The following is an 18314-nucleotide window of genomic DNA, read 5'->3' as shown; positions in this document are numbered from 1 at the left end:
CTGGAACATTGCTAGAACTTCCCAGAGAAGTTACGGAGTCTCCACTCCCAGAGATATTCAAAAGTCATTTGGACACGGTCTTGGGCAGCTTTGGTCGAGGTGATCTTGCTTGTGTAGGGGGGGTTGGACTAGACGATCTCCAAAGGTCCCTTCCAACCTCAACTATTCTGTGATTCTGCAATGTGATGCAAGGAATTTTTCAAACTTTCTACACCAAGACATCACAATCTCAGGGAAATCCCCTTTCTGCTGTCTTGGGGCCTATTAATTTTAATACACTCATTCACTTCCCCATTCACAATAGATGTAATGTTTCTGAGCAAAAAACTTAATGGAGTCTACTCTCTTTCTTAATCTTTTGCATATTAAAACTTTTTAAAAAGTGATCATCAGGGTCAAAGGGTGATTGCTATGTAATTTTAGATCTTCTGCTCACATTAACTGCCTAAATTTCTAGTTCAGCCCAGTTGCCTTTGGCTCAAATACAAATTCTGAACAGCTCCTAGGAAAGTAACACATAGCCCTGCCTTTTTAAAAAAAAAAAAAAAAAAACAGACACAAAAAGCAAATACCAGTCCACTTTTCATGGGTTTAAAAATCACAGCCCCATGGGAAACCCTAACTAAACCTCAGGTTGAGAAAAGGAAATATTTCAGTCTCAGGTTCCAAAAGAAGTCCCTGCTTCTTCAAAAGGAAGAACAGGAATAGAAAAATAATACACAACATCCCTTTTCCCACTAGCAACCAGCATAACAAGAGTTTTTAAGCATGTGCAAGGGTGGACATAGAACATGCATCCATCACAGAGGCACACTCTCTGTGCATGCAGATGCACAAAGGTTTGTAAGAGTAAAATTTTCACAGGAAGGTTTCCAAATGTGGAAACAATGCTGCTATTACCTCTGCTGATGCCTCAGAAAGGTGATTTAGTACAAGTATCGTAGACTGAAATACATTGACATTCCCTTTGATCATTGCATTCTCTTGCTCTAAAACTGCACATTTAACACATTTTAAATATATAGAGATGTTAAGGAATAAAAGGCAAGGGTTAATGAATAGAGGAGAATCAAGTCTGGGCATCACTCAACTTCCATCGCCTGAATCCAGTTCACAAAATTGCATTGAAAGAAGGGGAATTCTGTCTCTCAGACTGGGAGGAAAAAACAAAAATCGTATGTCCTCTCTAACACAGAGGTAGCCAAAAATGTAAGTATCTATTTTATGAATGCATATACATTCACACATATGACTGTAAATGAAGCAGTGCATGTTATCACTCATTAACACTCCTACATATAGGTTTGAGCTTACATCTGAATTACTCAGGTTAGACAAAAAAAACTATCAAACTTTCTCACAGTACAAATCAGTCTCCCTTTTTGCCCCTACTATTTAAAGGGAGACAATGAGTTTATTCCAAAACAACACTATACAATTTTAAACATATAGGAACAATTCTCAGCAAAATGAAACACAGCATGGTCTACTGTTGTTCAACCACAGACTGTGATCTAATTAGCCACAGGACTGGAGAACGACAAGAAATACATAGGTGGTGTGGGAAGTGATTCGGTAGGTATACTTCTTTCCTTGAAACTAATCCATAGGAATCCCCTTCTCTTCTTCCTCCTCCACCTTTTATTTCCTTCTTTTCATCTTTATTAACCAAGGTACCGCTTGCTGTCCTGGGGACATGAATTCTAATTGAGGTTCCAAGCTGCTGTGACTACCAAACCATCCGCTGCACTCTGGAGGAAAAAGAAAATGTGTGGACCCCCAGAGATGCCCCCAATGAATGCTGATAATTACATTTTACTTCTTATCCCTTCCCCCACTGTAGTCATTTCAAATAAATAAAGAACTAGTCTTCGTGTTCTATCCTAAACTGCCACAGAGCACTGCGGCATGCTGTTAAACAAAACATGTCGCTAAATATTTTTCAGAATAATCCACTGTAGGGTAACTTTTTTATTACACTTTAGGTCATTTACCCTTCAAAGAGAAACATAATCTGCTTTCAAATTATGCTGTTCCAAGTAAGAAGATAACGGGCTCAGTTCTCATCTCTGGCTGCTTTTCCTATGTCTCAACAGCACACAGCAGCCAGAAAGCTGCCAGAAAGAAGCAGTTGAGGATTTCCTAAGGGTACTGTTCAGTGAAACCAAGCCAATGCAGCTAGTTCCCTGCCACCTCTCCCCACCCTGCTGCACAAGAAGGATGCCAGGGACAGGTGCAGTGCACCCTGCTCTAGCAGTTAGGCACTCACAGCAGCTGCTGTTACATGGAAAAAACTCAAAATGAAACAGCCAGCTACAAGCCAGCTTAAGAGTCACCATGGCTACTCCTATAGCTGCAGAGTTTATACTGTGCAAATGACACCCTTTAAGAACAGAAGGGTCAAGATGGGAAGAATGTGTGAACAACTGTGGCCAGACTCATCCAGCCTGGACACTGGAAAAGTGCATTTATGCTATGAAGCTGTGCCATTCTGGCTCATGAAAGTCTTCAAAAAGGTACCTGAAGTGTGAAAGCACCCAGCTGGAAGAATGAGTCCTGTTAACCCCATGGACACATCTATAGAAAATAAAACAAACAGATAGACTGCTCCTCTGCTAGGGCTAATGGGTGTAGCACCACTAACCTTAGAGCACTACTCTTACTCAAGGCAGCAAAAAATATGGGGACAAAGATAAAAATAGGAAAGCCTTTGCTTAAGTTTTAAAATTAAAAAAAAAAAAAAGTCAGGTAGAAGCCAAGCCTAAAGGGTGAACGTTACAGAGATCTGACTGTCAAAAAGGAAGGGTTGGACTCAACAGCTATGAATCTCTAATATGAGTGATTTCTTTCCCCTCACTGGCTGTAACAATGGGCAACAAACAGGCTCAATATTTTTATTCTATATTAAAAAAAAGATTTAAAATTTACCTAAACCTTGAAGGAGAGACTGGTCTATAAATAAATAAAAATACACATCACTCTCCTGCTTCACGAATACTGTAACTGTCACTCAAACAGATGTCAGCTAAGACACTTGCCTCAGTAATCCATTTTCATTCTGTAGCATGCAGTTACCATGGTAGGTGTACAGGATAACACTGGTTTGACTGACAGATGTTCAGGCCGGTGCAGGAATGGTTCACTTTTATGTTGTCCTGGGGTGAGATACCTCCTACAGATTACTTGGCACTTCATTTTTGATTTCATAGAAAGAATATGACTCTTACGGAAACATGTTAATAGAGTCTTGATACCGTAGGAATCAGAATTTATGTTGGTGCAAAGGACAGAGACCTTAACGAGAAAGGTAATGAGGTCAAATATGTCAGTAGAACATAAGAGATCTAAGGAAACATAAAAGAATGTAGTATAGAAAGCAGACCACAACTAAAGTGTTCATGCTCTACTTTGACTGACATTGTCACAGTACTTACTACCGGATATAACCTTGTTAACACCTGAAAGCAAAAGAAATAGTGTCTTTTCTCCTCCACCTCCTTGTTTCCCCTGTTTACAACGTGGGAGATGTGAGGAACTGCAGGGACTTTACTCTACTCATGGGAGCACATGGCAGGGAAGGAGTAGACAAGTTCTAAGAGCCTTAGATCTTTCTTGCTTTTTGCTAGCCAGAACAGACTCCGAGTGAAGCAATGCTCTTAGAAGGAAAGAATTGCCATCAAGACTGTGGTCTGATGCTTGTGGCAACAACTGCCTGTGTCACCTCTCTTTTTACTCCCTGTTATTCCAAGCAAGCCATAAACTTAACGTTCTGCCATGAATTAAGAAACTGATTTGTACTTTTTGAAAAAAAAAAAATCTTCTTGCTATTGCACACAAAGTACAAGAATACCACCAGATACTTGCAGTTGATCTTCCTAGCCAAAAACAAAACAAGACATTCCCAATCTCGAGTCTTTCAATTCAATGCCATTCTTTTCAGAGTGCAGCTGAGAGTTTATGTTAATAAATTTCACATTTAAATACTGCATGTACTACAAGTGCTGACCGAGAACTTTTTTTTTAAAGGAGTAAGCACAATACATGTACAGTGTTTTCCTAGTGCATTTGACTTGCAAATTCAACCAGAAATCAATAAGAATGGATTGCAAGTTTGCAGTTTTATGTTTTTTAACGGATGCCCTCGCATATTCAGTTTAGCACGGATGCTGATCGTATAGGTTTTTGTTTGTTTGCGGCATATTTTTTATCTATGTTATTTAAAAATTAATAAACTAAAAGTCATTTTCAATATATCAACCTGAAACAGAATGGGTAAATACATACTGATGTGATGAATCTGAAAATGTCTTTGAAATTGAAAATTACAGTTTCTTTGGATTACTAATGTGTTAGGGTTTCCCAATTAACTAAATTATTCACAATAGTAAGTACTTAACTGGATAGAAAATGTTTGTAGAATCAGCCTTTACTCTTGTTATTACAAAGAAAAAATTATATAAGCAAAAGAAAACAAACACCTGTCCATGTTCATGTTTGTTTAAGTGCTTTTCCAATTCAATACAACCACATAACTCCCACAGAGTCTAACCACATGCTTTGTAACGTGTGTGGGTTTAACTGTTTGACAAAAGCTATTTGGGAGGGCAAAAGCGGGACAAATATAGTGAAGATCAAGAAAGAATGGGTATCATCATAACACAGCCGTAGCAGCATTCCAGGACATATAAAGATCAAATGTTAAAAGTCAACAAAGCACCAGCTTTCAGAAATATGCCTGGTGCTCCCTGCAGTAGCTGGCTATCTGTTTATCAGATACTCGTGTGGCCTCCCAGTGGTAAGTGACGGGCTAACAAAAATTACTTCTCACTTATAGATGGGTTTAAAAAGTAAAGCTCAACTCTGGAGCTGGGCAAAATTCAGGTTGAAGAGGAAGAAAAATGGATTTTAACTCAGGACTAATCCTACTTTTGATAGCTAAATCATTCTGCTACAACCAAATTGTTCACCCACAAAGAATTATCTAGTGTATAACTGTTTCAGTACCAATGTAACCGACGGAGAAAGCATTTGCTGGCAGTTAATAACTAGCAGCTGGAGTGCGGGCAGAAGTCAGACCCTCAGGCCTTTAACCCAGGTAGCCATTAACAAACAGAAAATGCCTGGTCTTGAGGTCATTATTGCTGTTACATAAAGATACTACTACATTTTTCAAATACAGAATATCTTTTATTTTATACTCTGAAAAGCTATAGGCTGAACTGCACAATGGGTGTGGAGTTATTTCAGACAAAATCAAGGCTTTTTTAGCAACTAACAACTGACAGAAGCTACTAGGGAAAAAAGGTATTTTGAATAGCTGGTTAGTCTAAAATTTTGGAGGCTGGCGGGATTTAGGCTTTGGTTTTCTTTTTTGTTGTTGTTGTTTGATTTTTTTTTTTAATAAACTGTTAATGAAAATCACCTTTCAAGCCTCCTCAGGTTGATCACCCAGGCTGCATGCAAACTGCCCTGCAGACAAAGGCGTGCTCAGTCTTTCTCTCTAATATCCCATGAATGACTAGAAGTGCTACTTTACTTCCAGACATCTTGTGTTAGGAACAAGTATAAAATGATGTTCACCTGACGCTGCTGAACTTAAATTAATAAGAGTCATTCGACATGAGATGATTCTGACCCAAGTCTGCTTATATGACCCTGTGCACCATCCAAGGCAAAAAGGACATGCAGAATCAAGCAATGCCAAGCCAAATCGAGTGAGCACCCCCAAAATACCAGCTAAAGAGAATTCAGTGCAGGGACAATTATGCACGCTCTCTGCAAGGCAGGCAGCACTATGGAAACAGTAATTACCTTATCCAGATTATTACAGCCCCTCCTCATTAGCCAGGATAAAAGTTAACTGTATGAAAGTATTGAAATAAGATCTTTACTAACCAGGAGTTCATGATCTCTAATTATGTTATAGATAAAAGTAATAACACAATACAGCAGCGCAATAAAGGTTGGCCTTATTTTGTTATGCCTCATCTCATAAGGTCTTTCTTAGCCTCAAGGTCTTTCTCTGCACCATGACAAATTACTCATCACTGATGACTCTACAGTAATGTAAGATTAAAACTAAAACCCAAGACCTATCCTATTGTAGCGCTCTCTTCAAAACGTCACAAGCATAGATTCAGACACCCAGTGGCTATCCTACCTTGTGCAGCTGACCAGGCTCTGCTCAGGCCCACCCACTGTCAGTTCTGCAACATAGGGTTCAACCATTTTGAAATAGTAGTGGAAGAAATAAAAGTGAAGCCACATACAATTCTTCTTTTCAGCACTCACTTCTATCGACATTCTTCCTCCCATTCATCATCACCCAGACAGAGCGCCACTTTCTTTTACTGCTACTCACTCTGATTTGCTTCAGTGCTGCCTGCACTTGCTGTTTTCACCCCTTTACCCAGAATTCCTCCTGACTCTGCTCCTTTCTACGTACAATTTGTTTTTCTTAAGCATATATTCTCCCTGAGAAGAGCCTATCACTTTAAAGCGGCAACTTGTCACTTCATTTCCAAACTTATCTCCACACCCTACCCACAGCAAAAAAGAAAGGTGGTAGAAGACAGATCTCCCTGAAACATGTCTTTCCTGCAATATGTCCACCTCTATTGATATCCCCTGCTTTGTCGTTGATTGCTCACTCCTTCCACTTACTGAAAGAGAATTAGCAGAACAAAAAGCAAGGAATAAAAATAACCTGAGACAGTGAGAAGATATGCAAGAGGCTTTGATTTTCCACACCCATCTGACTAAGGAATAATGAGGAACAGAGGGTCTGGAGGGTAAGAGCAAGGCTAAACATCAATTAGAGTAAAAATAAATTCAGAACATAGGGAAAAACATAGCAACAGCAGAAGGAAAAGGCCTAATGGATTGAAAGGACAGCTAAAGACAACAATGAAGGAAAGAAACTTATAGAGATCATGTGGCAGACATTACAATATAGCCAGCAATATTTTTCTTTTAAGAATTACTCACAAAGAACATTCATATAAGGCATGATTAGAGAATATAATGCAAGAGTGAAAACAGGCAGGCATGTGAAGGTTAAGTGGGGTTTTCTGGATTATTGTACTGTGCAAAGGTACACATATCCCATGATTTTCACTGGCTACAGCTGGCACATCCGCAGTGCAGTACAGAGCCAGAGATTAGCTAAGCTTGGTCATAAGGGCATCCTTGCTGCCTCAGTACAACATATTACCTCAGGAAGCACCCTGGTAGAATTATACTCCTTCCTGGCCCACAGCAGCACAGATTACTGCACCACAGCCCTTCACACAGGTATCAAGCCCTCACTGAAAGGTAGTTCCAGGGGTTTCTGAATCATTCCCTGCAATCCCAGACAAACATGAACAACATATTATATATCTGTAATGCATATAAAAAGGCAACACTGCTTTTAAATTACCTGCTCTGGAAGGGATTCTGATCAGTCCCACACGGACTGAAGAGTTATGCTAATGATTCACATGCACTCAGCTGTGCTCTTAGAAAGCACTGCTTGTCTTAATTCCCCTTTCCAAATTAATTTTAGTGTATGAAATACATACCATCTTCATGTGTGCAAGAATAATAGAAGATATTACTATTTTTCTTGGCTACCTAAGCTTTCCAAAAGTCAGTTTCTTTTTATAACTTGATTTCTATTTGAATGTCACACTTAAGTTAAAATTAATTTCGAGGCCAATGTCATTCTTTGGAAGAAAATTGAACAGTTAACACTTAACCATTTTTGAGGAACAAACCTGCTTTAAACTCACTGTTTCTTTTATTCCTCAGGGAGTTTAACTACCCTTGACCATAGCAGGCTAATTGGTCAGCTGGAAGAGAGGCGAGATTTTAATCATTAGAATTCTGTCAAAATCTGAAAGGATACAATTTTTTTTTCAAATGTTGAAACATTTGAAATCAAATCCACAAAAGTACCAAAAGCAACAGTATATACAAGCTGAAATCTTTAAGTGTTTACAAAAGAAATATAATATACACCACCTTAATTGAAGGAAGATTCCTCAGTGTAAGAAACTGCTCATCAGAATGTTTCAACACGAGGGTTAGGTGAATTCTCCTTAACATTCATACATTTTTAGAAGTAAATTTACTTTGATCACACATTTGCATTCACTTGCCATGAACCCTGGAGTAGCCAAATTTTAGTGACAAAATAGCTTCAGAGGAAAACAGAGAGTTTAGAATTGCATGTGCCAGGGTTCAAAGGAAACTAAGTTTAAATTCACCTACATAATGCCCATGAAATTCTGGAACTGCAATACAGAAATCATAATAGATGGCTTACCTCAGCAACTTATCTGAATGAACACAGCTCTAAATCTAGAGTGCTTGCCTTAAGTTCATAGTGTAAAAGATACTCTTTCAACAAATTTGAACAACTTTTAAGGATGATCAGGTTACAAATGAACTGAAAAAGCAGCAAAATATCTTTAATCAACAACTCAGTGTAAGCTATTTCAGTCTTCCTAGGCATTAACATACCACTGTGATAAGGGCTCAACAACTAACAAACGAGAGAGAAGCTCTGAACCGATGGAATAATCTTTAGGAATAAGAGAATATCTCAATCTACATAGGCTTTTGGTCTTCAACTCTTTGCAGAGATTGCCAGCAACTGTGCAAATTAGTAGGTAAAATTTTGTACCAGTCAAGCTGATAGAGTGTGCATATATGTGTCCTACATATGCTGAACTAACAGACTCAAGCTGCATGTCCTTTTACAAGTAGAGGCCCCAGTTGCCACAAATTCCCTACAAATTAATAGTTGGATGTTCTGTTTAGATTCCTGTTAACCTAAAGCCTTCAGAACAGTTTTGCCTAATATGAGAAATGACAGAAAGTAACCAAGTATTGCCTCTAAGACAAAAGCAGCCCCCTGCTTTCAGGGTATCAAACATACAAGCAGTAAAAGCCTACAGGATATGAGCTCTAAATACTACTATAAGAAAATGAGATTCTCCTTGAGCTGAAGGGAAATAGCCTGCATTTTTCAAAGTGAAGGTCTTGAGGTCTGTCCCCTATGTTGCATATATTTGATTCCACTGATACTGGATGCTGAACTGCTTGCAGCTGTTTTTTTCATATGAATCTAAGATGTTTCAAAGTGAGATAATACTCTAGTATTATGAATGACTAACTTGCAAGTGTTACACTGTATTATATCACAAGGAACATGAGATCTACTAGACTATACACTAAAAACTTTCATCTTATTAGAGCTAAGGGATAACCTTGAGTAACCAGTGTTTTCTAGAGCAGAAAAATACAGCTTCTTTCTTAGCTTAAGACCAAATCCTTCAGCAGCTGCCCTACACTGTAACAAACATCCTCCACCGCTACCTGGATAAAAGTCTGTTTCAGTACTGATTGATACGTAGGAAGCACTGGACTGAAACCCCAGCTTGTTTGGCTTAGGCCAGTGAACACACCTCTCATTATTAATGTTTCCAGTAACCACTCAACTGAGCTGAAGTGAAACAAGCAACCAGAGGTGACCAATTCCTCATCCCAAGAGCAATCCTTCTTGTCAGGATAATCAATCTGCGAGTAGTGACATGAAGAACTAAGCATCCAACTCCACCATTCTCTCTCCGTACTTAATAGCACTGGCACTTGTAGGATCCTTTTCTAAACTCACTGAACTGACAGAGAAACAACCTGGCAAAAACAGAAAGGTTTTGTTTTTCAAGACACTGAGCAAAGTCAGCTCAGCAAAGAGCCCAGTTAGCCCCAGAGCTACTGCACAGGAAGGAACAGTATGACCCAGTCAGGAGCAGGAGTAGGAGCTGCTCCCCTTCAGTAATGGTAAGCCATGAAGTCAGCTTAGCATCACAGCTAACCGCCCCTCACACTGGGACTGCAAACTTGGCTTCAGCAGCTCCCACCTCCTTATGCTAGCAAAACATCTCACACAATCACTTCTCGGCCATGCTTTCTCCCCGCTCTTAGTGGGGCCATAGGATTGTGTCATCATCTCTTAGCCATTATATGAAAGGGCTGTAGCAGAGTCAAAGGCCCATCAATGTCCTACTCAGCTATTCCAGGAAGAAAAAGCAAGGCTTGGATTTCCTTACAGCTTCAGCCTGGCCTAAACGAATGCTGCTACAGAAAAGGGCTGCCCTGGGTCCGTCCTCCTCCATCTTCAGTGCAGCCTTGAACCCACACTAGCGCTCAGGCAGATTCTTATTCGGCTGAAAACTTTCACCATTTTAATTTATTTTTCAGGTTAATTTTCAGCCCGATCATGTGGCTCTACAGAGCTGAGCACTGGCACAAAGCAGAACAAGAAAACACTTGGCTCAAACAAGGTGGGGTCTCCTTCCTATACAGCAGCTCAGTGCTTAGGCTAGCTTACTTAAAGTCATTATGAAGACTTATTTCCTGCCTTGATCAACCATGGAACTGAGGCCTCAAGTTCTTCCTTATGCCCCCAGGCCACAGCACAAAGTTACAAGCCTTTGCAGAAGCATAAGGCACCTTTGCTCAGGCGCACAGCTTAAACTGCAACCTAGCCCTCTGTTTCCAAAACTAGCTGTTTTGTTGTTCAGAACTAAGAAAGGAGGGTTTCTCTGTACGTTGGCCTGAAAAATCGAGATGACAACACTGTGAAATACTCTATTAAGCCGACAGCCTTTCTCATGTATATTTTGGCTTGTTAGACAGTTCTGTGCTTGGTATTTGTAAACAAAAACAAAAGTGACATAAATAAAGGATTTTCTCTCTTTTTTCGTGGCTTAACAACCTGGAACCATTTCATATTAACAGCTCCAGAAAGTTACTGTTTCTATGAGTCCGAAAATCTACAGGAAGTTGGTAGAATGTAGAGTCATGAGCCTAAGCCAAAGCTCGAAGCTATGAAGTACTTTACCAGCTTCCTGAGCTAAGGCACAGCATACCAAAGGACGGAAGGAAGGAGCCTGGAAAACCTGCCAGTATTTTTGTGTTCTTTTGATAGAACATTGGTATTGAAAAAGGATTTATGGAAAATAATAGAAAACTTCAGAAGAAAAATCAAAGTGAAGTGAAATGGCATATTTAAAAACTTAAAAGCTTAAAAATTTCCCAGGCAACCACACTTACTACACAGTTTCAAAAAGTATCAGACAAATCAAAAATAATTAATTATTAAGCAATTAATGATTAAAAACCCTTTAAAAAATATCCCAAATAACACACACTATCCTGAAAAAAACTTATAAGTTTTAGGAATGCTAATCAAAAAAAGACTCTAAGCTCTTGAAGTTATGTTTCCTTACAAAAAGCAAGGCTTTTCAAAATAACAAAATGGTTTTAATCCAACATTAGAAATACTTACAACAACTCCACTCTTGGTGACAGTTTCCCGGTACGTAAAATTGCACACTGCCCAAGCTAGGTAATATGTGGACATGAGAGGGGTCTGTGAAAAGTGGTCTGTAACCCATCCATCTTCCTCAAAAACAGAAGTTTCAACTGGCATGTTGGACAAAGATAGGTAGGTTGCTTGATGCCTGATACTGATTTTGAAAGTGGCCTTGTAGATAGGCTCATCAAAGCACGGAAAGGCTTTTCTGGCATGAGTTGGAGAAAATTGTGTAACACCAAGGAACCTGGAAGAGAAGTAAACAAAAAAAAAAAGCAAAAAGCATTACTAATTGCATGCAGCAGTTGGTTCATGGACATACCAAGCAAGCCAATGTTTGACTGTTTTGGATTACGAAAAAGAAAATGCTAAACGCTGCAATCTATAACACTATTTTATCACTGTGGTTCTTCTTGGTGTGAATTCTTACTGCCTGTACTGTAAGACAATCAACACAAAGCCTACAAATTCACAACAAATTTGCAGACACCGCACTGATGTTAAATAAATAATCCCTTGCCTTGTATCAAAATTCAGGTTCTACCAGTAGAGTTTTGTTTATCAATTTGTGAAAAAAGTTAGCCAATATTAGGAATACAATGTAAAACAAATAAGCACAGTCTCCAGTTAAAATCAGGATTTAATGACTTGAAGGGAGTTCACTCTTCCCTGAGACACTGACAGCACACTTTGCCCTTCCTTGGACATTAGAACTTATCTTCATAGAGCGTACTCAAGAGGGTCATTATTTTCCACTCCTGATTATTTGCGTATTGGTTGCATGTAGGTATCTGAGTCTACACTACAGCGCTATTGTTACTATAGAAATCCAATGAAAAACATTCTGCAGGCTTTGCAAAATTACAAATATAAGCTACTGATTAAACATCTACAGAGCAGTTTCTTTTTTCTATGCATGTTTTTCTTTTCTAATGAATTTTATGGAGGACAAATCAATGCTCTCAGTCAATTGGGTCAAATTACGAAAAGATTTCTGAGGGGGAAAAAGGCATTTATTATGTCATTATATAGAATGGGAAGCTCTTATTTTGGCAATTTTTATTGTGTAACTGTTTTCTTTGGAACTAAATAGATGTTAATCAAGATAAAGTAAATGGACCTTTGTAGGTAAAGACTTATATTTACACATTTGGAGAAAGCCCATGTGTGACAAGCTCTTCACAGGAAAAAGTTACACATAAAAGGCAGAATTGCAGGATAGATGGGAATATTTTCTGGAAGAAAGCAACTATGATCCAACAACATAACTGGAAAAGTAGCACGTATGTAGGTTGTTTGAGTAGTTTGAGTAGTGTTGATTCACATCTCATTTGTCAAGGTTCCATCAGTGGTAATACCCAAATAATTTCAGATACCAGGTAAGCATTTGTCAGAATTTTAGAGGTTGACTAATCATCTCTTTTTCTTTTGGGGGAAGAGGAGGGATAGCTATATTTGATATAATGAAAATAATGGCATCCATTGTAAATCCCTCTGTAAATGTTATTCTGCAATATGATACTCCGATATGATGCTGAAGGAGGAGGAGGGAAAGAGAAGAAAAAAAAAAAAGGTAACCTATAAGGAAAACAAAATATCTGTCTAACTTTTTCTAAAACTTGTTTGGATTTTATGGATATTTTATTGCAATATTTTATAAAAGCAATGAAGAAATAAACATCTGGAAATGTTACAATACTTTTGTCTTACTAGAAATGTTTCCTAGTGAAATGATCACGTTTCATAAGGCTAATCTTTTAAAAACTTGGAAATTTTTACACTGCTGCAGCTTTTACCATTGGTCTTTCATCAAAAAAAAAAAAACTTTAATTGGCTAGTAATTGTTTAAGAAATTCAGTATATTGCGTTTTTCCTGTCTCATCATAAAACATGGATTAGTAAAATCACAAGGTTGCTAAATACACAGGAAAATGTTGCTCTCAGATATTCCAGCATTAGCCCATCAAAATTCCATTATTAGCAGTGGATTTGCACTACTGCAACAAAGCTGAATTGGCCTATTAAATGGAGCAAGGCATCTTAATTTATATGCTAAGTATTACTAGTGGGCCTGATTCTGCATTCTGAGCACACTCAAAATAGCATCAGACATCAGTAGCTACAGACATCAACAGGGACTTCAAGCAAGCATGGAAAACGGTACTGGCCTGTTATTAATAAAGCAAGAACGATGAACTTGCCTCTGCAATTAGCAATTTTAATAAGCTCAAATACACATGTAAATATGCACTTAGGGAATACTGTATATGTCCTGACAATCTAAATAAGGAAGTATTGTTTTTCACTTCTTGGAGGTCCTATCAGTGTTCTTTTAATATTTGTTGTGTGTTAGGCAATCGAAACAATCTCTTCACTAGACTAATAAAAATTGACAAACTTTGCATCTTCTGTATACACACAGACAGATGTATACACCCGCGTAGACGTAACAACTGGGCTAACACTAGGCAGTCAATATTTCATACTAAAAATACATCAAACTACCAGTAACAGTAATATTTATAACCTGTGTCTTACTATCAAATATGAATTTGCTTGTTGTACTATAAAGAAAAAAAAAGTTAAAATGTGCTTCCCAAACACTAGACTGTTATGCATGTTGGGGCGGGGGGGAGAGTGTATGTTTATCTATTTCTTTCTGTTTTAGGGGAAAAAAACCAAGCACAATTTCTATACCATGCCAAAACTAAAGAGCAGGCTGAGTATTTCATCCATCTCTCCACATCTCTCTCTGGGCACTGACATTTTTATCTCCATTTCCCAAAAATATCACCGTAAGAAGTTGTACTTCTGGGAATGACAGCCTTGCAGCCTGTCTTTTCAGCATACCCACGGCAGTAATTTGCAGGTACTTTAATTCCATCTCATCTATTAAAGGGAGACATGTGTTTCCTCAACAACTTGTCTATTTTGACATCTTAGTTGTTAAGATGGAAAAATCTGTCTGTTTGTTTTGCCTGAATGATGTAAGAAATTTTTGTTCTTTTCATTTATGCCAAAGTTTGATGATCATTTAAATTATGTATGGATACTATGGCACTCTACAAAAGCTCTCTATTAAATGCTGTTGGTAATTGCCAGTAAATTTCGGCATGTGACACAAAATAAGTTTGTAGCATATCACTTGCATTTTACCTTTCAATTAAAAGTGCAAAGATTTCTGTACGAAAATAAATACTTTCATGTCACTAGGAACATTTCAGATTGATACACGGCTTTCACCTATGAAGAACACAGAAAATGGATGAACATTTCAGCTTATGAAAAAAATTATAAGCTGAAAGCATTATGTTTGTGAAGCCTCACTGTTAACCAGAGTTATGCACTTCTCATGTACAACAGAAGTGAAAAATGATGTTTAAGATAATTTTATAGCAACCACTACTACAGTGATGTAGCTAGATTTCAATCAAATACAAAGATGTTGAAAAGCTAAAGTACAGTTGTACTGGAACATCAAGGTCCCTGAGAGCATGAGAGAAGCCATTCTGTCTATCATACTAGAAACTGTCCGTGTTTAACAACTGCAAATGGTTACCCACGTTATATACGGATTATTAATCAAAATGCAAATTGCCACATTGCAGGAACACACTCTGAATAAAGAAGTTCCATGGTTTAGAATGCGTATTACTTATTTTATACTACAGTCAATCACCAAACCTGTGACAGTTCAAAAGAAAAAGCAGTACTTCTTTTAAACACCTGAAACTATATTCACACACTGGCTAGTTTTAAAAATAGCATTTTACTGAAAGGAATGTAAGTGAACTAAACCCTTGGCTGGTGTAAAGAGGAAATTCCACTGATTTCAATATAGCAATGCTACCTTATATTCGGTAAGGATCTCACCCAATATAAATATAATTAAGTAGCATATTAGAAACAGAAAGTGAGCTGTAGCTGAAAAGTTATACAAGAAGTCCTGGGTAACACATTTTACTATTGCCTCCCACCCTGTGTCTTAAGCTATCTTGATGTTTCTAAAAGTGAATGGACCGTAAACTTTCTATCGTAGCTGAGGCATCAGTATTGTAGTGCAGTACAGCAACTTTGGAGAAATGTCACTGCAACACCTGAGTTTAATTATTACTATATAAAGTTCAAATTGACAAGAATGATAACTGCTTGAATAATTGTTTGTTGTTTTTGTAGAGTGAATTACATCCCCAGTATTATCAATACTTTATCTTCTTAGAGACCTGTATGAAAATGGACAGATCAGAACTCTTGATTACCTCTGTCATTCAGTCCTCAATGACAAAAGGAATTTTATCCACATCTTTCCCTACCACGCTATTCAAAACCTCCACTTTATTTCACTATGATGATAAATCATACAAATTTAATTTTAATCCTGCTTATGATTCTAACATCAATCTGTTTAGAGCGTACAGTAACCATAGCAACAAAAGCATCTTTTAACATGAGGACTGTTGATTTAATTGAGTCGGGGAGTGTTCTTTTTCTGCCTGACTTGCTTCTTTTGGCTTATTCTTCCAACTACAAACTCTTAGCCTCATAGGAAGCACAGAATAGTAAGACTGAGAAAGACAGAACCTGTAACCACATGGATGTTTCAAGAAAGGACAGCTTAAACTAAAATAATAAGCAACAACAGAACCGTGAAGAAGCCGTCCCATCTCTCCTTCTGTATTACAGAGCCTGAATGTGGTTAAAGGAGAAAACTTTTTTGTTGATTTAATGTACCTCTGTAACTTGCCTACCACAGCAGGGACCTCGATCACGACCCATGAGCTACAGGAATGAATAAAGATCGACTCCTGTTCTGCGTGAGAACAGTGAAAATCGAGCCGGTTCGCTCCATCACAGAGCGCAAATATGCGGCGGCGATTCCACTGCAGCAAGCGGAATATACCTACTTGCTTGGTGTGAAATCACATCACGGTACTTTTTTTTTTTTTTTGAATACGCAGGTAGTAACAATAGCATAAAAGTTCCACTGTGCTAAACACTATTAATTTTAACCTCGCGAGGCTGTGTTACACAACGACATATCGCAGCTGGGCACAGGAGCGTTCATTAAACACGACCGGCGGCGAGGGAAGGGGGCGGCTTTAACCCGGACGCAGCTGGCGGGATGTTTCACCTCGGCAGCAGCTGGAAAGTTGACGCCGCAGCACAGCCCGCGCCGCGCACAGGCCCTTCCTCACACGCTTGGGCCCGGTCCCCACCGCCCCCTGGCCGCCGCGGCGGGAAGGAGGCCGCCCCTCACCGTCCCGCCCGGCCCCGGCAGCGCACCTTCAGCCCGCCCAAGCGCCGCCGAGCCCGGCGCCTCCACCGGGCCAGGCTAAACCTCCGCCCGGCCTGTCCCCGCCGCCGCCAGCCTCCCCTGACAGGAGCCCCCGCAGACCCGCCGCAGCCCCCGTTCCCCTTCCCCCGCTCGGGGGCGGCAGGACGGGGGAGCCGGAGGCGACTCAAGGCGGCCCGCGGCACACGGCCCCCCGCCGCCGCCGCCGCCCGGGCGACCGTTAGGCAGGGGCCGCCCCGCCCCCCGCCGCGCGCCCCTCACCGCGCCGCGAAGCCGCTTCGCCGCCGCCGGGACCCGCCGCGGCGTCGCCGGGTCCTAGCGCCGCCCCGTCCCGCCGCGCTGCCGGCCGGCAGCCCCGGCGCGGCCCCCGCGGTGGCTGCGGTCTCGGTACCTCCGCTCGCCGTGCAGCACGTAGGAGCTGCGGAAGAAACCGAGCAGCTCGTTCTCGATGAGGGCGTTGTAGATGATCTTGAGGTTGTAACTTCGCTGCACTTCCAGGCTCCGGTTGAGGACGACGACGAAGACCTGGGTGGGCGGGTGGAGGAAGAAGTTGGCGACGCGCACGGCGCCGGCGAGCTTGTCCTCGGCCACCCGCACGGCCTCGATGTGCATGCGGTGGGCGTGCAGCACGATGTAGCGGCTGGCGTTGCGCACCTCCAGCTGCACGTTCACCTCCCCGCAGAAGGTGAAGTTCTCCATGAAGGCGCTCAGCATCAGGTTGTAGTGCAGCGGCCGCAGGTGCCGCGGCAGGCGCGGCCGGGTCCAGGGCGGCGGCTCCCGCCGTCGCTGCCACTCCTCCTCCTCCTCCTCCTCCTCCGCCGCCGCCTCCTCCCCGCCCCGCGCCGCCGCCGCCTCCTCCTCCGCCGGCCGCCCGGGGGGCTGCCCCGCTCCCGGCTGTCGGGCCGGCCCCGGTAAGCTCCCGTTGCTGCCGGCCGGCGGCGGGCCGTCGGCGGCGGCAGCGGCGCTGCACTCCTCGAAGCGCACGCTGAGCAGCACGGCCACCATGGTCACCGCCAGCAGCGCCACGATGGAGACGGCGAAGCCCAGCACCAGCCGCTTGTGCACCGTGATGTGCCGCTCCGTGGTGCGCGGTCTGGCCGCCGCCGCCGCCGCCGCGTCCGCCCACGGGCCCGGCGGCAGCCCCCGGCTGCCGTTCCGCAAGGCGGCGTCCTCCTCGATCATCATGGGGGTGAAGGATGAGCGCTTCTGCCGCTTCTCCGCCAGGGCCATCACGGCAGCGCCGCCCCCGCCTCCCGCGGGGCCGCCGCCCCCCGAGGGCGCCCCGAAGGCATGCGAGGCCCCCGCGCCGCCCCTCACTCCCCGCACGGCCTCATGGCGCTGCCCGCCGGGGTCGCCCCCCGCGGAGGGGCGGCGGGGGCGCTCCCGCCGCCCGACCCGACCCGGTAAACGCCGTGCGGCAACTTGGGCGGCTGCTGCGGGGCACTTCAGCACATGCCGCCGAGGGGGAGGGCTGCGCCGCCGCCGCCGCCCCCCCGCGCCCGCGGGGAGCTCTCCGCCCCCCGCCCGCCGCCGCCGCGGGGCTCGGGGTCCGCGCCCGGCCCCGGCTGCGCCCGCGCCATGCGCGCCCCGCAGGGCGGGCGGGGGCGACCCGGCTCCCGGGCACCCGGGGCGGCGGTGCCGCGCCCTCCTCTTCCT

General features: G+C 42.2%; 1 protein-coding gene across 1 annotated transcript in view; it reads right to left on the bottom strand.

Annotated features, from left to right (window-relative positions):
* The window catches only part of TRHDE (thyrotropin releasing hormone degrading enzyme), a 225609-nt gene extending 207689 nt beyond the window's left edge, over positions 1-17920 (bottom strand). The window contains exons 1-2 of the mRNA XM_068935803.1: positions 17050-17920; positions 11339-11612 (exon numbers count right to left, since the gene is read on the bottom strand). Coding sequence (XP_068791904.1) covers positions 11339-11612; positions 17050-17888 — 1113 coding nt within the window. The 5' untranslated portion in view covers positions 17889-17920. The remainder of the gene's footprint in view (positions 1-11338; positions 11613-17049) is intronic.
* Between the last annotated feature and the right edge of the window lie 394 nt (positions 17921-18314).

This window comes from Struthio camelus, chromosome 1, assembly GCF_040807025.1.
Source record: "Struthio camelus isolate bStrCam1 chromosome 1, bStrCam1.hap1, whole genome shotgun sequence".
Classification (NCBI taxonomy): domain Eukaryota; kingdom Metazoa; phylum Chordata; class Aves; order Struthioniformes; family Struthionidae; genus Struthio; species Struthio camelus.
The sequence above is the reverse complement of the archived record's forward strand: the minus strand, read 5'-3'. Positions and strand labels throughout refer to the sequence as shown.